The following is a 25138-nucleotide window of genomic DNA, read 5'->3' on the forward strand; positions in this document are numbered from 1 at the left end:
AGATGTCACTACGGTATTTGTTTTAAATTTTTCGCCATGAAAAATTTTTCATGACGATTTTAAAAGTAAACAGTGTTGTGACCATAAAGGTTTTCGCTCTTTATACAGGCTTCCTACAACTTAAACAATCAGGTTTGGACTCTTTTTACTGGTTAAAAAACTGGTTAATGAGTTAAAAAACGATAATCTTTGCAGAAAGATGTAAGATCTTAGACGTAAGATCTTAGTGCTAAAATCGGGCCTATTATACTAGTGTAATGGTTGAATATTGTTTGGATTCTTTAGATTCAAATTTTTTTGCACCTTCTCAACAAGTAGAGGTAGAAAGTAGGCAGAAAGTAGAAGGATAGTCAGGTTGTGATTAAGTTAGGATTTTACCAGTTTATATAAGCTTGAAAAATTAAGCATGTGAGATAATGATGTACTGACAGGGGCTAAGACTTCCACATATTTGAAAGGCCTAATGTGCCTTTGGTCCTTGGACTATGAATATGGTCCACGAATCGAACAGATTCATTGAATAACATCGAGATATCGGGGCCAAAACTTCTTCATGTTTGAAATGTCTAATGAGCCTTTGGTCCTTGGTCTATGAACATTGTCCACGACTCGAACAGATTCATTGAATAACATCGAGATATCGGGGCCAAAACTTCCTCATGTTTGAAATGTATATAAATGTCCTTCTGGTTCTTGGACTACGAATATGGTCCACGTCTCGAACAGATACATTGAATAATATCGAGATGTTGGGGCCAAAACTTCCTCATATTTGAAATGGTTCACATGTCTTTGTTTCTTGAATCTGTGACGTTTCTTTGGCCAAGTTAGTGGTTTTTCCATTACGTCTTTGAGCTTCCCGGAGTCCAACGCCTATTTTGCAGTTCATCGCGAAACTTTAATGCATTAAAAAAAAAAAAATAATGTTTTTTGGTCTACTTTAAGAACACTTAATAAGAATTCAGGTTCAATTTCGTCTATGACTTCTAATTCTTTTAGTTTTTTTTTACAGCTAAAAACTTGGTATTTAAAGAAAAGTAATCTCTTATTGTCGCACCATGATTTAGCACCGCGTTATGGGCCAAAAATGGTACCAAAACGGTGCTAAATCAGATTGGGATTGTCTTTATAGACTACAGTTATTTTTGTTTTTAATTTTTGAAATGCTCAATAGAATGGTATTTATTGTTAATATATGCTTATATATTGGAAGCAGCGGCGTAATTTCGTCAAAATCCTGGGGAGGGGCAAAGTAGTAACTGATTTTTCCAAATCAATGGAAAATGACCAAGTAAGAAATGAAAAATAAGCCATATAGTACCATAAAGGCAAAGATATACTAAAGAAAACTGATCTCTTTCCGTCGATGCTTGATTATGTAGACCTACCTTATTTTCGACAAGAAATTTGAAGACAATAAACTTCAGATAGGGGGGGGAGGAGTTTCCCCCCTGTTCTATTGCAAATTACGGCACTGATTTAGTGTACTGCTTCAGATTTTACCCTTTATTGTCGCCATTTAATGCATCGTCAGATATGGTTAATTCATTTGATCGAAATGTCTATTTTAAAATTCAACAAAATTAAAAAAAAAAAAAAAATGCTTGAACTATTGTATAGACATAAGTAATTGTTAAGAGTATAATGATTTTGGCACAAAGCGCGGGCCGCATAGCCTCCTCTCTTCGCGTATGTTTTGGCTGACTTGAAATCAACAGTAAAATAATAAAAAAATGGAGTGAGTATCTGGTGTATCTGGTATCTGGTGTCAAAAGTCATACCGACTTCTGTTGTAGTGTAAATAAATAGCCCTTTTCTCCATTTTTTCAGTTTATGCCTTTGGTGTTTAATGGTTAAATAAAAACCCAGTTGTTAGACCCTGGGTAGAAATTTTTCGGATAATAGTCGGCATAATTAGCCTTAAATTGGAAAAACATTATAGTAGTTTTCTCCGTTTTGATTTTCCACCTTGGCCAGATATTAATGAGAAGATCAACATAGCATGAAAGAAATATAATAAGATATGAGATTTTGCTGCTATAGATTTCCATAATGATAGTGACTTACAAAAGATTTTATTTTATTTTATTTTATATATATATATATATATATATATATATATATATATATATATATATATATATATATATATATATATATATATATATAAGGATTAAGTGATTTGATTGATTTTTGCTTAGAGAAAGGTTTAGGCTCAGCCAATGGTTTCAGGAGTGGTAACTTGAAGGCGCTTAATGTAAGGGGTTGGGACAAAGAAAAGCTAAAAATTCATTTTGGTGCAATATTGTTTTTAAATAATAAAAAATAACTAAATTTATATTTTTGTAATAAAAATATAAGAAATAGAAGATGAAAAAATTGATGTACAAAACTAGCATTAAGACTAAAAATTTATTTTCTCTCTGTTTATCAATTTTTATTTGACTTTAAACAATTTAAGGAAACTTGTGCACTATCTGGTACTCAGCGCTATAACTGTATCAAGGAAACGAGACACGAAACCCGCCAAACGGGTATTTGCAATAGAGAAATAGAATGCAAAGCGTGGTTTTTATTGCGTTTACGATATTTAAACTGTTGCTTTTTGGGGTATAGGGGGGGGGGGAAGGTACCTAGGTTAGGTCAGGTTACGTATTTAATATATGCTATGATTTACCCCCCCCCCCCTAATGTGCAAATATATAGCCCATATTTGTTTCTAAACAATTATATATTCATCCTATTTTATTTTTTGTGATTAGCATTAACCAAACTTGACTTTTTTGTGGGTACCATATTATGCACAATTACCCATTTAAGAGACAATAATGACTAATCCAAAACATGCTTTCCATTTCAGGATACAATGACATTGTTTTAATTCCTGCGGGTGCGACCAACATTAAAATATCAGAAATCGAAGCATCGAACAACTATCTTTCATTAAGGAACAGTTCTGGGCACTACTATTTAAATGGAAATTGGAGAATTGACTATCCGAGAGATATGAAATTTTGCGGCACAACTTTTAAATACGAAAGAAAGTCTCAGAGCTTCTTTGCTCCTGAAGTAATATCAGCCGTTGGACCAACTGATGAGGCATTATACTTAGTTGTAAGTTGTTTTTATGTTATATTATTCATGTATTACATATATATATATATATATATATATATATATATATATATATATATATATATATATATATATTAACCTATCTAGATTGTTTTTTTTTCATATGGGGAAACAAAAAATTAACTTATTACGAACACCCTTATCAAAAGAACAAGTATCACCAAGCGAAGCTCAGGCTCCTGGTATACAAATTATTATTGTAATTTTCATTCCACAAGGCTTAGCATTCAGTGAGAAACATTTTAGAATCCAGGTTTCACTTCACAGCTATCAAGTGGGAATGTCTTTCTCTAAAAGCTACAAACAAATTACGTTCAAAAACTCCTCCTACTTATTTTCAAGGGTTTCATCCTTCGCGGGTCTCTAATTTCAGTCAGTGGACGATTTATAAATAACATTAAGGGGGCTGGGAGGGGTAAATGAATTTTGCCAAAGATATGACCCATCTAGTTTAATTTTTTGCACCGTAAAATGATAGTTTGACAATGTTCAGGAAAAAATCTAGTGCTGTTTTCAAGAAAAATAAATCGATAAATAATTATGTATAGAATTGTTGCTCGGTTAATAATATAGATAACAATTAATGCAGTAATTGCTTTTATCTACCTCTAGGGTCACACCCATTAACATTTTTTGCACTTTTGTTTTTAATTTAAGGTATAAAACTTCGATTTTATCCACTTAGATCAACCATTTCCAAAGACATTATTTTAAGAAAGAAAAAAACACACTGTACGTATAGTCGGGCACTATATAAAACATATCGCTACGAAATCTGCACCATGAATGCCATCTATAATCTATTTCATACGTGATGTTTTCTATTCCCTTTCAATTTGACCTAGACGACACCAGCGCTATCGGGGGACTCATTTCATCAGCCGGTACAATTTCCAATTTTTATTTAGCTGAAGTTTAATTTGGTATTCATTTTGGTAAAAAAAAAATTTAGAAAGGCATACTTTTCAGTTACTATACCAAGAAGCTAATCCTGGAATTGAATATGAATACAGTATCCCTAGCAACGTGTCAGTAGCTCAACCTGACGCATATCAATGGGCATACGGGGCCTGGAGTGAATGCAATGCCTCTTGTGGGGGAGGGCAACAGACGAGAAATGTCAGCTGCTCAAGAACGTCCAATTTTGAAGTGGTGAGCGACAATCTGTGTGACCCACAGCTAATGCCCTCGTCTGTAAGGTATGTTGTAGATATGTTGTAGATATTTAGATATGTTCTTAGACTGTCAAAAAATTACTTATGAGCCCTGTATTTAGACCTCAAATTGAGGGTGAAGTTTCATTTCAATGGAGATATACATCGTTGCGTAAGCACTCAGGAACTTTCCAGGGGGTGGCAGGAGGACTACTAGTAGCGTTTTTTTTTATTAAGAATATAAATGGGAATTTTTCTTATTTTTCAATTTTATATAGTTTTCAAAATGTGTTCTAGTTTCCTGAGGGGGGTGTTGCTATTCCCATGCGTCGCTCCAATATAACTGCGGTTCTCAAATATTATCTCATATAATCTCCAGCAATTAATTTGTCCACAGTGGTTGATTTTCCTTTTTGTCTCGTAAATTGCGTAATCCCTCCATGTGAAAACCTCGAATTTCAGGATTTTTTAAGTTTTATTTTGTAATATATACTTGATGCTATTGATTTTACTGATTCCACTTTACTGATTGATCCCCCACCCCAAAAAAAGAAGTTAACTGAATACCTACAGTAACACCAAGCTTTTATTAAACTCAAAGATCAGGCTTTTTCAAAGCATGAAAAAAAATTATTAGATTTCATAAATCGAATTGTTTTTGTACATTTGTAAAACACAATTGTCTTTGTTTCCTTTTTTATCTTCTGTTACATCTTAGGGTGCCATAAAGCCAGTAGGCTTTACTATCCCTTTGCAGCAGTCTGACTAACAGTTCAGAACTTTTCTGTGTTATTGAATCATTCAAACCGATGGTTTTCAACATTCGCCTAATATCCAAATACTACTATCTTTTACCCTACAATTCTCGTTATTTATGAATGAACCTAATCACGTTCAAGAGCTCCCAAAAGTGACTGGGTATAAATGGTTCTCAAATCGTCGCTTGGAATTGATCCGTGCTTCCAGTTATTGCTTATATCCTATAGAAATCCAACATGCCTTGTGTAGCCTATTTAATGACATTTCTGTAAATATTATGGATTTAAAAAAGTTCTTTAAATATCAGCTATAATCACCATAACTGTTTTTTTTTTATTTGTTAACTTTGAGTTTTAACCCTAAGCACAGTAATACGGTAGGCGGCTGAGGCAGCTCCTTCGCTGGAAGACTTGTTTTATCAAAAGTATCTTCAGTACCTTGAAATGATTTTGATATTTTTTTAATATTAGATCCATTTTTTTTACCATTAAATGAGATCAATGCCTACTTTCAAGGTAAATTTCATGACCGTAAATTTATTTTTAGCGGGGTTTAATATAAGGGCCATTTTTTTTTACATTTAATTTTTATTCCTTAAAAATTTAAAGTTCCTGTACCGTACATTAAAATGTGTTGTAGAGTTTTTTCTTAGATGCGCCATTTTTTTTTAAATGGTTATGATAGAAATGAATAATTTCAAGGTACATTTCAGTACCTTAAAATGATTTTGAGAGTTTGTTAATAGAAGCGCCATTTTTTTTTTACATTTAAATGATAGACTTGCATCATGTAAATGTAAATGTACGGACATGGCCTTTATTTGTAGAAGGTTTTAATAAAAGATCCATTTTTTTTTTAACTGTTTATTTGATTAATTCAAAATGGAAATTAAAAGTTAATTCCAATAATATGAGGGGTTGAAGGTGTCATAATAATAGCCATTTTTTTTTTACCTTGAAAGTAATGAAATGACTCAGTTAATTGGACATTACCTGACCTTAAAATTATGTGGCTCGTGATTTAATATCAGCGCCATTTTTTTTTAAATGTAATTTAGAGTAATGCTTAATGTATATTTAACGTTAAGGCCCTTAATTTGAGGTTGTTAGGGTGTGCATCTAAGAGCCATTTAGGCTTTCTGATAGAAAAATGTAAAAAAAGTGCGAAAGCACTACTTCTATATTGTGCATTTGCGTAGTTGTTGTGAACTATATTGTTGACATATTGTTGAGCTTCAGTTGTTGTTTTTCTTTTTTAATTTCTAGCCTAGCTAGATTACAAGAAAGTGGAATATTTGGCAACCAATCATCATTCATTTGTAAGATCTGACCTAACAATTAACTGACCGAACAAGAGTGCTGTGGGGTGATACCTCCCTCAGTATTGTAGGAAACGTTTTTCTGACACTTATTTTTGTGCTTCTTTTAAGTAAACTAATTTAATTTATATTTTGTAAAATTATGTACAGTAATGTATCAGTGGGCATCAACTGTTATGAAGCATGAGGGGTGGCTCATTTCGTTGGTGGACTGAGGGGGGGGGGCATAGGTGCCTCAAAGAGTGCATTTTAATGCGTAAATATTGTAAGTTTCATTGAGTTTTCAGACGAATATGGATGAATTTTGGGATGGGGATGTTAGAAATTAATGTTTAATCGCTCTTGATTCTCAGAAATATTTTCGGTCTACACCTTCATTATAGGTGCTATGGGGGGTGGGGTTAATAGTGTCCCTCCCATTTCAAGAATCTTTTTCTATATTACATTGAATAATTTACCTGCCAATCGGCACAGAGGTGGAAAAGGCGAGGTGGGACATCATTAGCCTCGGAAAAGGCGAGGTGGGACATTATTAGCCTCACCAGGAAATTTCGTGAGCGGGTGGGAGGGGGGTTGGAAGTGCTACCAGAAGTTTGGTTTTTAGCGCCTTTAAATGGTGATATTTCTCTTTTACCATTTATATACGGTGTTTCAATGTATTTAAATATATACGTTACCGTGAATGTCCGAAATTGGTGAATTACGACATTCACCGGTGAATGTCCGAAATACCTTTTTTCTCCTTGGATTTAGTCAGCGTTGTCAGTCAACTTTTTCAAATTCAGTGCAAGGTAAGATTACGTTGGATTAGGTTTTTGACCCATTTCTGAGACTTATAACCTAATTTTACCTAACACAACCTAACCTAACCTAATTTAAACTTTTACGATCAAAGCTTGCACAAGACTGAAAAAGCTAATTCGCAAAGCTAATTGAATCCCAGCAGAGAAAAATGAATTTTGGACATTCACCGGTAAATATCGACATTAATCAGATTTCGGACATTCACAGTAGCATATATTACTGTGAATGTGAATGTCCCTATTCCAGAAATCACAATGGCCTCAGCCGCACAGGAGATCAAAAATCACGCAGAATTTCCATCTAAATGAATAATAATATCCCTTTCTGTCCACCCGATTTTTTAATAAAAATATTATCAATGACTTATTTAACAAAACTACTGAACATCGAAATTTTCGACTAAATGTTCAAATTCTGCCAAAGTTTTAATTGTAATCGAATATTTTAATTCTTAAGCATAAAAACCAAAAAAGCAGAGCGATATCATTCATTTACAATTATTGATGAATACAATCTTAAAAAATTAAAACAAATACAATCTGTAAAATTCATCATAAAGAAATCGGGGATTTATGGGGCCTGTATCCTACATCATATTTTGGCCAGGGAGCAACATTAAAACTGAAAACGAACAGAAATAATTCCGTATATAAAGAGACCTGGCCCATCCTCAACCCCTTGCTCATCTCTATAAAGTTTAACCTTGTTTCCCAATTCTTTAAGAACGGCTTCACAAACACAGTGGTCGGTTAAAGCACTAGACACTTTAGTGTAAGAGTGAGGGGTTGAGGAAGGGGATGCTCTTCCTCATGCATGGAATAATTTCTGCTCGTTTTTAGTTCTAATGTTGCTCCTTACTTTCAGTAGAAAACACTGTTTTTTTTATCTAATTATCTCATAACCTTATTTATTTCGCATAAAATTTGAGCTCTGGTGGTATGTAAAACACTGTATATCGGCGTATCTTCTTAAATGGAATCTTTACTAGTTTAAAGTGGGATATTTATGACTCAGTTATAGTTAGATATTAAAGTGAGTTCAGTTAATAAATCACTCCGACTGTTAAGTACAAATTGTGGGTTGATGAGTAGGCGATCTTGTTTATTTCTCGAACAACATTTTATTCTTGCATATATTTATTCTGCATGCTATGTTGCGTGGAAGTTCATGTAGGTGGATAAGTATATGTTATAAGAAGCAAAATATGAAGTCGCAGTAAAATTCTTATTTAAATGATATTTACAGCTGGCGCTTTGTATTTGAGGTTGTAAGTATCTACTGGTGTCCTTGTGTTCATTAGAGCATATCGTGAAATGCATAGACAAATCTTTTATTTTTGGTTTACCTTACTTTAAATGCTTAGGGGGTCCCTAATTTTCGTCGCATGGTGTACAACTTGGAGCATCACGTGAACCGCTCAGGTCTACTACTCGTGAACCACGCGTGGCATATTTTCTGTTAAGCTTGATACAGTTCCGCCACGCTTGGCATGCGTCACCTGGTGTGTATGATATCTGAAAGGTGGTGACCCCTCGATGATTTTCGCCTAAATTAAGATAAAATTTCCTTTAAGAAGATCTGTAAGAGAACCCAACTCTCTTTAACAGTGGCGTCAGTTTACAAAAATCTAAGGGAGAGGGGTAAAATGTATTTTCCAGAATCAGAGGGAGGCAAGATTGCTATTTTTCAGTTTTTCTAATAAAGATAGTGAAAAAAGGGGTTTTTGAATGAACACCCCCTCTCAAGGCATTTTTAAAAAATTGGTGGGGGGGGGGGGGGAGCAAAATTGTCGTTTTTTCACTTTTTAAAAGAAATTACCAAAAACGGGTCATTTTCAATGAAAAAAAAGTGTGTCTTGACTTGACTTGACTTGCTTTATTTACTACTAATTACAAAATAAACTATATACAAGCAACCGCCCGGGGAAGGCTCAAAAAGCCTGATGAAAGACTGCTGCAATCCTCTAATTCTCAACCTCTCAAATGTGTAATCAAAGAGTTTTTTCCAGCATAAAGAAACTTATTTTAATTCCAGACCTGTAGACCTAACGGAAATAAAACAGTTCCATGAATTGTTTGCTTAGCTAGGGTTTTTAATTGCGAGTGGTCTAGGGGTCACTGTGTTTTGCAAGAACATAGCTTTACGTTCATTTTCTAGGATTTTCGTAGGGAGACATTGAATATTTTAAGGAGACTGTCCCTCTTGAAGCCCCCCCCCGGCTACTCCCATTCCAGTACATATGGCAATTTAAATATTAGAAGAATTGGAAATAACTGCTCTATTTCCACAACTATTTTGAATAGCTGACAGCCAATAAATATTAGTAATTTAAAATGGACTAATAAAAGTCGTTACAAATTTTATTTTCTTGCACACAATTGCGCAATAAACACAGTTGTAACAAGTGTCCAAAAGCAACTCCTATTAATTTTTGAAAGTTGTTACAATAACCTACTGGGACACACCCAAAAAAAAAAAAAACATGCAAGCGTATTTTACTTTATAACTGAAATGCCATTTGAAGCCAAGATAATTCTGGCAGCTTTAACCCCCTCCCCCTGTGATTGCAGCCTGGGTCGTAATTAGTGTAGTAAAATTACTGTATAAGGGACTGTTCCATCCTTCTAAAATTTTTTACAAAAAGCTACAGCAATTTATTATGATCTTTTAGCACTTTCAAATTCGCAAAACTTGTGGCTCCATTTCTCTTATTATTTTTCCTTGACTTACTTACCATAGTTAACTACAGTACACCCTTAGTCACTGAGCTTGGTACTTGACGCTCCACTTTTCTTACTATTTTTCCTTGACTTACTTACCATAGTCAACTAGAGTACAGCCTAGTCACTGAGCCTGGTACTTGACGCTCCATTTTTCTTACTATTTCTCCTTGATTTACTTACCATAGTCAACTACAGTACACTATAGTCACTAAGCTTGGTAATTGACGCTCCATTTTTCTTACTATTTTTCCTTGACTTACTTACCATAGTAAACTACAGTACACCCTAGTCACTGAGCTTGGTACTTGACGCTCCACTTTTCTTACTATTTTTCCTTGACTTACTTACAATAGTCAACTATAGTACACCCTAGTCACTGAGCTTGGTACTTGACGCTCCACTTTTCTTACCAGTTTTCCTTGACTTACTTACCATAGTCAACTATAGTATACCCTAGTCACTGAGCTTGGTACTTGACGCTCCACTTTTCTTACTATTTTTCCTTGACTTACTTACCATAGTCAACTAGAGTACAGCCTAGTCACTGAGCCTGGTACTTGACGCTCCACTTTTCTTACTATTTTTCCTTGATTTACTTACCATAGTCAACTACAGTGCACTATAGTCACTAAGCTTGGTAATTGACGCTCCATTTTTCTTACTATTTTTCCTTGACTTACTTACCATAGTAAACTACAGTACACCCTAGTCACTGAGCTTGGTACTTGACGCTCCATTTTCTTACTATTTTTCCTTGACTTACAAAAGTCAACTATAGTACACCCTAGTCACTGAGCTTGGTACTTGACGCTCCACTTTTCTTACTAGTTTTCCTTGACTTGCTTAGAATACTTACCATAGTCAACTGCAGTACACCCTAGTTATTGAGCTTGGTAGGTGGTAGCAGCAACTTTTGACGAAAAAAAATTAAAACGAAACTACGCACTAACTCTCAGTTTGTAACTATTCAAGAAGTTACGCTTGCTTTTGCTTCTAATCTGATGAGTGGAGTCAGAATCTATTTAGTGAAAACTAAAGGCCACCAGAAGCATTCCATGCATGTAGCAATTTTTGATGTCACTATGGTAACCAAAATTCCCGAGACATAATTAAAACATGTGTGATCAAATTTTCAGGGAAACTGAGTTGCTGGCTTATAAAAAATATGCAATGTCAAGGTGAATCAAGTGGCATCCCTAGATGTTTTTTTTGCCTAATTAATTAAAAAAAAACTTTCCGAAAAATAATTTTTTCAAAGAAAAGTAAAGGCCATTTTTAACTTAAGCTCAGGAGATACAAATGCCTGTTAAAATTCAAACCCAAAACGACCAGAAATTACTATTAAAGAATAAATGAAACCCAAAACGAACTGAAATTAAATAAACAATTATAGCAAAAAACATACAACAAGTAATAATATAAATGAATAAATAGATCTTAAAGCAAGTAATGCTTAGATTGAACATGAAAATCAAGCTTGAAAGGAAAAAAATATTTTGCTATTAAAGTACAAATGAAACTTAAAACGAACAGAAGAAATTAAATAAACAATCAATTCGAACAAACATACAATATATATTAATGTAAACGAATAATAAATCTTAAAACGAATGAAAATTAAATTGAATATGCAAATCAAGTTTGAATCGAATAAAAATAACTACAAACAAGAGTTTGAGTATCGCCTCACTGCAGAAGCCTAAAACCTACTGCGTCATTGGCGCCTTACTGAAAACTATATGAGTCTTGAAAAGTCTTGGAAAGCATAAACAACGTCATATTGAATAACAAACATATAATAATATTAACTTTTGAAAGAACCTTCAGTTCAAGATTTTTATTTTCAAGTTTCAATTTTTCATTTTCAATGCTGTAAGGACTAGAAAATTATAAATTTGTAATATACGAGTAATTCGTTTTCAGTGAAGAGCCAATGACACAGAAAGATTTTGGTTTTTACAGTTAAAGAAGGGGACAGTATCCAAATTTTGTTTGTAGTGAAACTATATGTCTTGACCAATCTTGGAAAGAACTAATAAATTAAACTGAATATTTTATGTATAATGATATTAATTGCTGAAAGCTCATCAGTTCAAAATTTTACTGTAATTTTAATATTTATTTTCAATATTAAGTACAAAAGAAAACATTTGTAATATAATTCTTTTTCAGTAAAGCGCCAACGACACAGTAGATTTTAGGCTTCTGCAGTGAGGCGATACCCAAACTCTTGTTTGCAGTTATTTTTATTCGATTCAAACTTGATTTGCATATTCAAGTTAAGTTTCACTCGTTTCACTCGCATATTCAATTTAAGGCTGGATGGCAGAGAACGATGAGGAATAAACGTTATAGCTGTGCTTATTTTTTTATCATTTGCAGACCCTGTAATACTGATCCCTGTCCGGCGAAATGGTTTATTGGAAATTGGACAGAATGCAGTGTCTCCTGTGGAATTGGCGGTGGTGTACAATTTCGTACAGTGTACTGTGAGCAGCAAATGAATGGTCTTTACCCGTCTGTTGTTCCTGATCAAGTCTGCCTTGAAGATGTTGGATCTAAGCCAATTTCATTTCAAAAGTGCAATGAAGACCTAATCTGCCCTTCGTTCTATCTGGAAGACTGGGGACCAGTAAGTCTTACTATTTTCAGTTTTGAATTACCTGAGATAAAACTTGAAATAAATAGTCGTTAAAAATTACCCAAATCAAATCTAACCTCAACCGATTAAACGGATTTGGTTCATTGTAAAAGGCCTCAGAGAGAGAGAGAGAGAGAGAGAGAGAGAGAGAGAGAGAGAGAGAGAGAGAGAGAGAGAGAGAGAGAGAGAGAGAGAGAGAGAGAGAGAGAGAGAGAGAGAGAGAGAGAGAGAGAGAGAGAGAGAGAGAGAGAGAGAGAGAGAGAGAGAGAGAGAGAGAGAGAGAGAGAGAGAGAGAGAGAGAGAGAGAGAGAGAGGGAGAGGGAGAGAGGGAGAGAGAGAGGGAGAGAGGGAGAGAGGGAGAGAGAGGGAGAGAGAGGGAGAGAGAGAGAGAGAGAGAGAGAGGGAGAGTGATAAAGAGGGGGTTAGCCTTCTAATCTCTCTGCCTTCTGAGGAAAAGGTTTGGACTGAACTTATTATATGGATGCTTCAGGTTGTCAACTTTTTTTTTTATTGAGGAATTAAAATGTTGCATAATAGATTACATTTATATCTATCATCTACACTGAAGAGGGAGGTTTAATGGTGATCTTTTCCTTAAAAAAGTATTTGTTCCCAGAACTACTCTTGTAAACGGTGAAAATTTTAATCCCCTCTCTCTCCCTCAGAGAAAACGTTTTATGGAGTCCAATTTTCAGGAATGGGTATCATTTAGATGATCTGAACATTGTTACACAAATATTAAACTTGAATTAAAAATAAGGGATGAGGTGGGATAGGGGATTTGTAACCGACCTCACAATTAAGACCCTGGAACCAAACAGTTCGAAGAAAAATTCAGCAGCCAGAAAAATGAAAGCAAAACTCTAAAACACGAAGTTTGGATCACATTATATGCATCAACACAGTCTACTATTTTCGCTTTTTCCAAATCTCCCCTGTTACTATATGAAATTGAATGACACCCCGATGTTCCTACTATTCATCATTTTTGACGATGTTCCTACTATTCAACTATTCATCATTTTTTAACTAGTTAACGTTTTATAGTCATTCATCATTTTTAACTAGTTAACGTTTTATAGGCATTTATCATTTTTTTCACTAGTTAACATTTTATAGTCATTCATCATTTTTTCAATAGTTAACGTTTTATAGTCATTCATCATTTTTAACTAGTTAACGTTTTATAGTCATTCATCATTTTTTAACTAGTTAACGTTTTATAGTCATTCATCATTTTTTAACTAGTTAACGTTTTATAGTCATACATCATTTTTTAACTAGTTAACGTTTTATAGTCATTCATCATTTTTTAACTAGTTAACGTTTTATAGTCATTCATCATTTTTTAACTAGTTAACGTTTCATAGTCATTCATCATTTTTTAACTAGTTAACGTTTTATCGTCATTCATCATTTTTTAACTAGTTAACGTTTTATAGTCATTCATCATTTTTTAACTAGTTAAAGTTTTATAGTCATTCATCATTTTCTTCTTTAAGATTAACCATTTTATTATATACCATTTTATAAAATCGTTAGTATCGTTGGCTTGTTCGGCTTTAGGGATAAATTTTATACCATTCATTCACTATGCTAGCCACAGTATAAAGATATAGCAGTAACTTTACCGCGGATAATTTCTGGCTCTTCATTCTCGGTGCAAACAAACAGCTCCTCCCATTTATTCTTGCATTAGCGCGTACAAACAGCTCCTCTCATTTGATCTGCCATCAGTGGTCCAATTACCCTGGAACACGTATTTTGGCAGAAACTTTCTCAAAATGCCTTTAAAACCAACTTGAGACTTTGAAACCTACTTTTAATTCCTAAAAACATCTAATAATAACATTACACTACTAATTACCGATTTTCATATATGTATTGGAATAAATTAATTTAAGATTAGTTTCTTCAAAATTTAGTGTTCCAACGTTGAAGCCAAGTTTTGCGTCCAAGAGAAATCTGACTTGTCTACCCGTGAAAAGATCTAATGTCGCTTATGTTTCTACATTCTCTGGAGCACTCGCACCGCGGTCCGGGTTTTTATAATGGGTGAGATAGGGAATGATCACACTGCCTATAATTTATATACTTTGATGCTAGCTAACCAGTAATTTTTTCATGATTGTTCTTTCATTTTTTTTTAGTCATAAGAATTTAGTCTAAATTTAGGCTAGTGGGAGATTCCTTTTCCTTAATAAATCATATCAGTTGATATATAAAAAATAGATGTTAAATAAATAATGATTCTAGGAGTAAAATGGCTCTCGTAGTAAAAAAAAATAATTAAAATCAGATTCGCTTTAATGTATATAAAATTTAATTTTATCGCTATTGTGATCATCAATACGGGGAATTTTTTATGATTAAAATATGGACTTTGCAGTATAAAATAAATAAATTAATAGAAAATATAGAATTTTAAGTTTTTCCCTAGTGAAACCAGCTATGAGGAGAAGTTTCTTTTATATTTAAAATATAAAATTTGTAATATGAAATATTTAAATTAATAGAAAATATGACATTTTTATTTTATATCTATTGTGGCCAGATATGTAGGTAAAATTTTTTAAATAATTAAATCACAAAATTTCTAATATAAATTATATAAATAAAAAAATATCAAATTTTACTTTATCTCTAGTTTTACTTATCTTTAGATTTTTAACATAACATTTTGTAAAGTAATATCTTTATAATGAAAAAAATATAAATGAAAAAATCTTTATAGGAACTCTATTGTAATCAGCTATGTGGGGAAAACTTTTTTATAATTGGAATATAGAATTTGTAATATAAGATATATAAACTAATAAAATATAAAATGTTTATTTTACCTTTAGTGTGACCAACTGTGTGGAGAAGGCATTAGACGTCGCAAAGTCACGTGTCATAGAAAAATTGGCGAAACCATTGAAATATTAGATGATGATGCCTGTGGAGAGGAGCGTCCTCTTGAGGAAGAGTTCTGTCACCTACGGCCGTGTGAAGGAGTCGATTGGATTGCGTCACAGTGGAGTGGGGCAAGTTTTAGCCTTGTTTTGATCATTAATTAATTTTTTAATTAATTAACTTTAATTAATTAATTTATATAGTTATTTCGAAGTCATGATTTTAAGAAGTAAAATAATGATTTGTATTTGCTCTCCAAATAATTTTGAATTTGAAGATTCATTTTATGGTTTTATATAAAGTAATCAAATATTGAATATCATAAAATCTAAAAGTGAATTCTCTCAGTTACTGTTGCTGTTAGTACAGCAGCTTGGTGCAATGCTGCTGGCACACTACAACAGTTGTTTTACCAGGTTGTCTTATTATTTTGCATTGGGCAAATTGAACCCAATGACTAAGTTGAAACTCCATTTCAATATAGGCCAGAACTTTTTTCGGACAAAAAGTGATCTGGTTCAATTTGTCATTCCATTTTCTTCATCATTCCGTGAATTTATTTAATTCAAGTTATTTATATTATTTAGTTATATAATTATTTTTTATAATTATAATTTTGTTATTTATATAATTTAGTTATATTATAGCAGTTATTTATATAATTTAGTTTCTTCGAATCAGGGATTTTATTATCATATATAAATGTTACTGTGAATGTCTGAAATCTGGTAATGTCAACATTCACTGGTGAATGTCCAAATTATCTTTTTCTCCGCTTGGTTTCAATTACCTCTGCGAATCAACTTTTTAAGTCTTATGCAAGGTTGGATGGTAAAAGTTAAAGCTAGGTTAAGTTAGGTTGGGTTATTTTAAATTAGGTTAAAAATATCATAATGGGTAAAAAACCTAACCTAACTCAACCTGACCTAAGCCAACCTGTCATCATCAAACCTGGCATAAACCTAAAAAGTAACGTTCACGGTAACACACACACACACACACTTGACTTACTTGACTTGACTTAAGTCCCATTCGTCCTTAAAGGTCGTCTTGGGGCCTCTTTCTTCGTAATGGCGTGGATGTGCCTTTTGTATGCTTCACGGTCTTCTGCTAGGTGAAGAAGGTCCGAAAGGTGGTGAGGTGCAAAGTTTTCTTTCAACCTTTTAGGGGGACGACCACGAGAACGAGAACCGTGAATTTGGCCTTCGAAGGTGATTTTCGGGAGACGGGGCCGACTCATCCGTTGTACGTGACCGAGCCATCGAAGTTGCTGGAGCTGGATCTTCGTGAGAATTGTTTGATGTACTTTAAGGCACTCGAGAAGTTCAACATTTGAGATTCTATCAAGGTAAGTGATCCCGGCGATGCGGCGGAGGCACTTAGTTTCAAATGCTGCAAGTCGACGGTTGTCATTTACCTTCAGTGTCCATGTTTCACATGAGTAGATTGCGATGGGGATGATCAGGGTATCAAAAAGTCGTGTCTTAAGCCGCAGAGACAAATTCTTGCTTTGCCATATGGGCATAAGGGCCCTGAAACTGGAACTCGCGAGGGCGAGACGTCTTTTAATTTCTTTTGATAGACTGTTGTCACTAGTGATCAGACTAACTAGGTAAGGGAACTCGTCGACCCACTGGATAGTCTCTCCGTTAAGTTTCAGGTCTGGCTTAACTATATCCTGCGGCTTTTGTGAGCAGCACATAGCCTTTGTTTTTTATACATTTATGATCATTCCAAAAGAACTAGTGGCTTCGAAGACGTCGTCAAGAACGGCTTGTAGATCCTCGGGTGTTTCAGCCATTTCGTCGATATCGTCGGCGTAGGCTAGCTTATCTATCTGAACACCCCCTATATGTGCGCCACAAGTTGTTTCCACCAGGGATAAGACTGCTGTGCGGAAAAGGATGAACAGCTCTGCAGACAAAAGGCATCCTTGAATGACACCTGCGGAAGTCTGGAAACTGTCAGTGAGACCTTCACTAGTCATGACAGGACTTCCAAATTTTGAGTACATATCCTTGATAAGATCTACTAGGTTTCGTGGGGTTCTGTAATTGAGGAGGATATGCCATAGGCTATTTCTCCAAATAAGTACAAATGCTTGCCTAAAGTCGATGAAGAGCTGATACAGGCCGCGACCGAATTCCAGATATTTCTCTAAAATTTGGCGAACAGTGAAAATTTGATCAACGATCGATCTCCCACGGTGAAACCCGGCTTGGTATTCTTGGATTGCTAAGGATGACACGGCTCTGATTCGTTGGAGTATAATTCGGGTGAAGATCTTGGCAGTTTGACTTGTTAGGCTAATAGGACGGTAATTACCACATACTGCCTTTGACCCCTTTTTGTGTAGTGGAACAATTGTGGCTTCGCACCAATAAGTTGGGAAATGACTCTTTAGCCAGGTACAGGATACAATCTTGTGGAAAAGATCTATAAGTGGTTCACACCGGACTTTCAGCAGTTCTGCCTGTATCCCGTCCAGGCCAGGGGCCTTGTTAGTCTTCAGCGCTTGGATGGCATCTTCGACCTCAGAAAGGAGAGGAGGTGGGCTGGGGTCTGAGACAGTAACGGGCAAGAGGTCCAGGACAGCAGAGTTTGGAAAGATATCAGGATTAAGCTTTTCTTGAAATGCTCCATCCATCTCGATCGGATGCCTTCTGTGCTTTGTATCTGAGAACCATTTTTATCTAGCAGTGTACAAGAACTGAGGCTTTTCTTGCTTGTTAGCTCACGAACTCTCTTATACATGAAGTATGAATTACCTCTCTTAAAATCAGCCTCACACTGTTCACATTTGTCTTTAATGTAGGTGCGATGGGCTCTACGGGTGGCTTTTTCTACAGCACGCTTCAACTGCTTATATCTGTCCCTGCTCTCTCTGTCTTACCTGTCATTGTGTTTTCGTTTCTCAGCATATAATAAAATGATTTCATTTGTTACCCAAGGCTTTTTATCACCCTTTTTGGTTCCTAGGGTGGACATCGCTACTTTGCTGATGATCTTAGAGGAGTCTGTGACCAGTTTATCGATATCCTGTTTAGATAGAGTTACAGGAATATTAGAAAGAAGGTCCGATATTTGAGTAGACAGTTCATCGATGTAGGTTTGGCGAATTTGAGGGTCTTTGAGAAGATGTGTGTTGAAACGAGCGGGTCTATTATTAAGCTTTGCGGAAGATTTCAGGCGTATCTTTAGTGCAGACATGACCAGGGAATGGTCGCTGTCGAAATTGCCACCTGCGAGGGTGACAGTATCTAGCACAGATGATTTTCACCGCCTAGAGACGAGCACGTAATCAATAAGATTACGGGTTTTTCCATCCGGCGAAGTCCATGTCGCCTTACGACGTTCTCTATGTTTGAAGAGAGTATTGGTAATGGCTAGACCACTGTCTCTGCAAAATTCAATGAGGCGTTCGCCCCTATTGTTAAGTCGTCCAAGGCCAAATTTACCCATAACATCTTCATTTCGAGCAGAATCGTTACCAACAATAGCATTGAAGTCGCCAATGACAACAACAATGTCTTGTTTGGGAACTGCGTCAACTAGGATTTGCAGTTGAAGGTAGAAATTATCAGACTCTTCATCTGGTTCGCTGCAGTCAGGAGCATAGACTTGTATGATCGTGATGTTGATCGTTGATCCTTTCATTAGTATCATAATCGACCGTTCTGACACGGACGTTACGGAAATCCGGGATCTTCGTGCTTTACTCGACATCAAAAAACCAACACCTTGGCGATGGACTCCATCGGTTCTCCCAGACACGATCAAACTAGTGTTGTCGATCCTTTCTTCGCCGGTGCTAGGGAGATGTGTTTCTGAAAGTCCCACAATATCCCATTTATATCGGTTTAGTTCATTTAGGACAAGATCTATTTTGCCTTGTTTAGCAAGCGTCCTAACGTTCAAGGTTCCAACAGATAAAATCAATTTAGGAGAAAGCATAGCCTCCGGGTTTGGAGTTAATATGCAAATGATATAATAAATATTTAAATATACAATGGAAATTTTCCTGACATTAGCAACAAGCCTAATCAGCTAGTAAAGGTGATTTCTTTTGTAACTTATTTCATGGCACAACGTATGTCAAAATTCTCTGATATGCCATATGCCCTTTCTAGGGCCGCTACCCGTCACTAGGTTTCATCCATCTTGTGGAAGTTTTGCTTGAATGAGTCAACAGATAGATTTGTTAAATCCCTTAAAAAGATAGTTTTTCCTCAAACTGGCAACAGTGTTTCTTATTGTTTCCAACATTAATACCCCAGTATTTTGTACTATCTCATTATTTTGCATATATATATATAAGGCCCTATTAAGGGGGGTTCTGGGTTTGACCCTCACTCTCCCCTAATTTGTGTCACGAGCCTAAAAAGGTAAGTAAAACGCATATGAACAAATGTGATGTTCTTAAAAGTTTTTTCTTGTACCCCTCCCGCAAAAAAACCGGATGCACCCTTGCTTATATAGTCCCAGTTATTCTCCCCGTCATTTCTTTGCCTACTTGTTTGTTGCCTCATTATACTTTTCCTATTTAATTGGCAACACTGCAACAGCACCTATTGTTAGAATAACCGGAAAATGCCTCTAATGAAGTTGTAATCCATCTAGGGTTTTCTACAAAGTTTTTGTTTCAAGAGCTGTGATAATATAAAAAAAAATGGATAGCCATTATAAAAAGCTAGAAAACTGTGCAAAAAATCAAAGAAAAATTTCAACATTTTTTTTTAAAGATAAAAGATTGTTATACTGACTGATACCAAATCTACCCTGTTTTGACTTCTTCAAGGTGAGCTAGAATTGGTTTAGTCCTGTGAAACTATTTCGAATTTGCACTTGTTTAATGTCTGAATAAACAACTAGCAATATCTATTCAAATATTAATATCCTTATTTTTGATTTACTTGTTTTGACTGCTTTTTGGCAAGCTACCCGTATATCAATCTTAAGAGGTTAGGTTCCAACAGGTTCCTAAAAAATTTTTTGAAGCTCCAATAGAACTTCTAAAACAAGCTCTGGGTGTTAACCCGTACTAATAATAATAATGTTATTATTATCATTATTAAGGTGAAAAGCATAGGATAACGATTTTTCAAGAGGATTGCCGTGCTGCCATCTAGGTTTGGACAAACTTTGGTAATTGCCTAGATAATGTCTCTGAATGTGCTGTATTTGTTTTTTATTTCATCATTTGGATTCACACAGGAAACAGATTCGTATCCAGAAGGGAGGGGAGGGGGGATATCAGGTTCAAACCCTTGGGTTTGATTCCAACATAAAATAACTAAGGCAAAACAAACTTTAAGAGCAATTCGAAATTGTATTTTTTTTTTATTTGGTTTTTATTAACTGCTTCTAGGCAAGCTATGCATATTTAAGTCTTTAAAATAAACTTCAAACATAAAATAATCTTTAGTTTATTTAATATTTATTCATTAAATATGACTGTCTTAATTTAAATATTTTAAACCAAAATATGATGAAATAAAAATTATAAACAAAATATATATAAAGTATTCTTATTTTATAAACTAAAATAACTAAAAGAGATAAAATATAAATAAATAAAATATAAAGCATGATAATATATTTAAAAATTAAACTCAAATTATCTAAAATACAAATATTTCAGTTTATAATAATGTTTAAGATAATTAATTTTTAGTTTACTTAGTTAAAGATAAATAATTTTTAAACGTCAAAATGCATATTTAAATCTTTAATCCGTCCAGCATAAAACAACTAAGAAAAAGCAAATAATAAAACTTATTCGAAAATGAATATGTTTAATGTCACTTTTTTTGGGAAATTGTGAAACTATACCTAATATTTTGTATTTTTGCAGTGTAATGATCGCTGTGGTTTGACAGTTGAAACTAGGTCAGTTCTTTGTGTTGACCCATCCGGATCAGTGGTGAATGAAACCTTCTGTCAAGCTCTACGTAGACCTGATACAGAAAGACCATGTGCTGATGCCACATTGTGTGAACATGGATGGCATGCCACAGAGTGGAGTGAGTGCTCGAGCACTTGTGGAACTGGTAAGAGTTCATGCTTTTTTTATTATTTCTATTTTTTCACGCAACAATTTAGGAAAATAAATAATTTTGATTAAAAATATTAGAAATTAATCTATTTCTAGGGGATAGTTTTGGCATATTTTCTGCCAAATGCAGGGCGAAAATTCAACGAATTGGGCGATTAAACGAATACTCTTTAAGTGTGGTTTTGCCTAGGTTAGCTATTTTTTAAGATTTGGAATTATTATTTTTTTAAATTATTTTCCTGGGATTTGGACATGTATTTCAATGTTTTTAAAAGGACATATTTAGATATGCTTTCTCCTATTTATTGTAATTTTGAATTTTGTAATTTTATTGTAATTTTGGTAGTTCAGTAGCATTGGAATTGATTGGAACTCAATTAATAATTCTATTATGAAGAATATAATTGATTTTGCAATTATGTACCTCTTTGTATATATTTATTATACAAGGGAATTACTACATAAAATCTATCAGAATCCATTATGACTATTTTAAGCCTCTGGACGTGTAAATTTTACTATGGGGCATCAAATGGTGAAACAATTGAAGTGTTGTGTGTTTGAAGAGATAGGAATAAAAGGATAGAGACACAGTTAGAAAAGAATAGAGAGGGGTATGAAGAGAACGATAGAGAGAGAGAGTGGGAGACAAGAGGGAGAGGGAGAAAAGAGAGAGGGAGAGAAAGAAAAAGGGAGAGAGAGGGACAAAAAGAGAAAACCGTCTGGTTTTTTTACAGACAGGAGAGTAGGAAGGCCTCCCCCCCCCCAAGAATATTGTAAGAACGGAAGGAGAAATGAAAGTCAAAACAGAAAGCTAAAACCTCTAATTTCAGTTTTCTGGAGTTATTTAAAAATTGTGTAGCTCTTTAAAGTCAATTTTGGGTATATTTTGTCAAATTTGGGTATAGCGCTTTCTGCTTAATAGAAACAAATTTTATGTCTTACAATTTAATGCATTTCTATTGAATGAAAAACATATATTTTTTGAAGTTGAAGTTAAAAGCAACATAAATACTAAAAAAACGAAAGTTTTTCTGTGTACAAGGAGGGCTGTTCCATCCTTAACGCACTGCTCTTTACACTAAGGTTTTATAGCAATTTGCTGAAAGCATTTTTGACTGCTATAAATGTTCAGCTGATTGCATTTCAAAACATTTCAACTGAAAATTAATTATTAAAAATAATTAGTTATTTAAAGCAAAAACACAAGCAAATGCAAATAAACTCTTAAACTCTTCCATACGTGAGATATTGTGAAAAAAAACTTTGAATACATTCCAACTGCGTTTGTGCTAGAGCTGTTGTTCTTAAGGGTTTCGGGACAGAAGGACAAACTTTACAGTGTGAAGAGCGCCGGGTTCATGAGTGGACAGCCCTCATTTTATATAGAATAATTTCTGCTCATTTAAGTTTTAATGTCGTTTTCTGCTCTAATTTGAAACAAAATGTTTTTTTTTAATTTCTGTTCGTTTTAAATACTACGTCTAGGTGTATCCTAAATATCAGGAGGGCTAATACTCTTTCAAAGAAGACACTTTAAATCAATGCTTACAATAATTTTTTTTCTAAGAAATTATTACCTTAATTACCTTAAATCGCAGCTTGGAGCGAAATTAAGGATTTTCATCCTTGTAATGCTCCGTTATGACTTCAATGGGTTGTTTGCTAAATTTTGGTTGAGGACTCAGCAGCTTCCCAGTTGTACAGGAACTCTTGCTGTAGAAATTCTTCGTCTAGATTTTTCTTGAATGCACCTGTTGAATTAGCAGCCACTGTATTTTCAGAGAGTAGATTCCACAAGTCCGTTGCTAGTTGGCTGAAAAAATGGCTTCTTTCTCGGACTAAGGAACGTTGCTTGAAAATCTTTTTGGAAAGACCTCTAGTCACAGAATGTTCTGGGGGAGGGATAAGGAGACGAGGGGGAACATTTTAGGAAATAATTTTGTGGGTCATTATCTTGTCATCACGTTTCCTCCTGTATGCAAGAGTAGGAAGTTTCAAGTGACATAAACACTCTTTGTATGGCATTTGTTTGAGGCCTTCAACCATTTTGGTTGCTCTTCATTGAACTCTTTCTAGAATTTCTTTGTCCTTCTTGAAATAGGGTGAGGCCAGGGACATTCCAACCTCTAGGTGTGGGCAAACTAGTGCCTTGTAGAGCTTCATAAACATGCTTGGGTGTCTGCTAGAGATAGTTCTTTTGATCATTCCAAGAGATTGGAGGGCAGACAAAGGTATAGATTTTGCATGGGTGCTGAACTTTAGTTTATGATCAACAATGACTCCAAGATCTCTTTCTTCAGAGACTGCAGAAAGAGGGTTACCTCGGAGATGGTATTGCTGATGTGTGTTATGATTACCAAAGTGGATTACGTGGCATTTGTCAAGATTGAACGAGAGAAGCCATGTATCAGCCCAAGTCCCAAGAATATTAATGTCCTTTTGAATAGATTGCCAGTCAGAGGTTGTGGCTGCTTTATCAACAAGTTTTGAATCATCAGCCTAAAGAGTGAGGAGGTTTGAGAGGTGATTGGGTGCATCAGTTACATATAAGCTGAAGAGACTTGGCCCATGAATGGTCCCAGGGGGAACGCCACTTAAAACGGTTGTAGACAAGGAGCAATGAAAGACACCTCGAGAGTCGCGAACTCTTACAACTTGTGTTCTTTCTGAAAGAAAACTCTGTATCCACTGGACAATAACATCATCAACAGCTGCTGCTTTTAGTTTGGTAATGAGGAATTCATGACAAACTTTGTCAAATGCTTTTGAGAGGTCCAGGAGCACCATATCAACAGGTACATCATTATCCAATAATGATGTAACATACTTCTATGTCTGTATAAGATTAGTGTCAACAGATCTTAAAGATCTGAAGCGATGTTGATTGGAAGTGAGGATGTTATTAGTTTCCATTTGAAACTAATAACATCTTAAGAAATTATTATATAGAATAATTTCTGCTCATTTAAGTTTTAATGTCGTTTTCTGCTCTAATTTGAAACAAAATGTTTTTTTTTTAATTTCTGTTCGTCTTTAATACTACGTCTAGGTGTATCCTAAATATCAGGAGGGCTACTACGCTTTCAAAGAAGACAATTTAAATCAATTCTTAAAATACTTTTTTTTCTTCTTTTTTTATTATTAGTAAATACGACGGGTAGTACACTTGGTAGTAACGCAAATCATTTGCTTCTTATAAAGTTTTTCTATGTAAATAAATTTAAAGAAAAAAAAAAAATCTTAAAAATTATTGGCTCCGCAGCTTTTCTGCTTGAAACCTCGCGCCTCTCTTCTACTTCAAGGGCCCTTGAAGACTACTCCGAGGGTTCTGGATGTGTATGACTCCAAGGGCCCTAATAATTTTGATGTAGCTTAGGCGATAGTGAGCTGATCATTTGCTTAAATTTTGCTGAAGCATTTGCTGATTTTAATTGCTTTTTTTTGTGGAAAGGCATTCAGACTCGTCTTGTCTTCTGTGGTTCCAAAAAGGGTGATTGTGTGACTGAAGTATCAGACGAACTCTGCGACCCAACAAAACGATACGAAAACACAACTGAATGTCACAATGAACAATGCCAAGGTCAATGGTTTACCGGTCCATTTTCAAAGGTAAAATTTTTGTAATTTTTACGTGTGTTATATTTACTAGTT

The 25138-nt window shown here is 34.7% G+C and overlaps 1 protein-coding gene across 1 annotated transcript in view; it reads left to right on the forward strand.

The window, feature by feature from the left end:
* Window positions 1-777: 777 nt before the first annotated feature.
* Window positions 778-25138, forward strand: part of Ppn (proteoglycan-like sulfated glycoprotein papilin) — a 264027-nt gene continuing 239666 nt past the window's right edge. Inside the window, exons 1-7 of the mRNA XM_089091753.1 lie at window positions 778-826; window positions 2861-3114; window positions 4105-4334; window positions 12276-12525; window positions 15381-15560; window positions 21284-21479; window positions 24939-25096. Coding sequence (XP_088947879.1) covers window positions 778-826; window positions 2861-3114; window positions 4105-4334; window positions 12276-12525; window positions 15381-15560; window positions 21284-21479; window positions 24939-25096 — 1317 coding nt within the window. The remainder of the gene's footprint in view (window positions 827-2860; window positions 3115-4104; window positions 4335-12275; window positions 12526-15380; window positions 15561-21283; window positions 21480-24938; window positions 25097-25138) is intronic.

This window comes from Artemia sp. Qi Xiang Cuo, chromosome 7 (assembly GCF_049724085.1).
Source record: "Artemia sp. Qi Xiang Cuo chromosome 7, ASM4972408v1, whole genome shotgun sequence".
Taxonomy (NCBI): Eukaryota; Metazoa; Arthropoda; class Branchiopoda; order Anostraca; family Artemiidae; genus Artemia; species Artemia sp. Qi Xiang Cuo.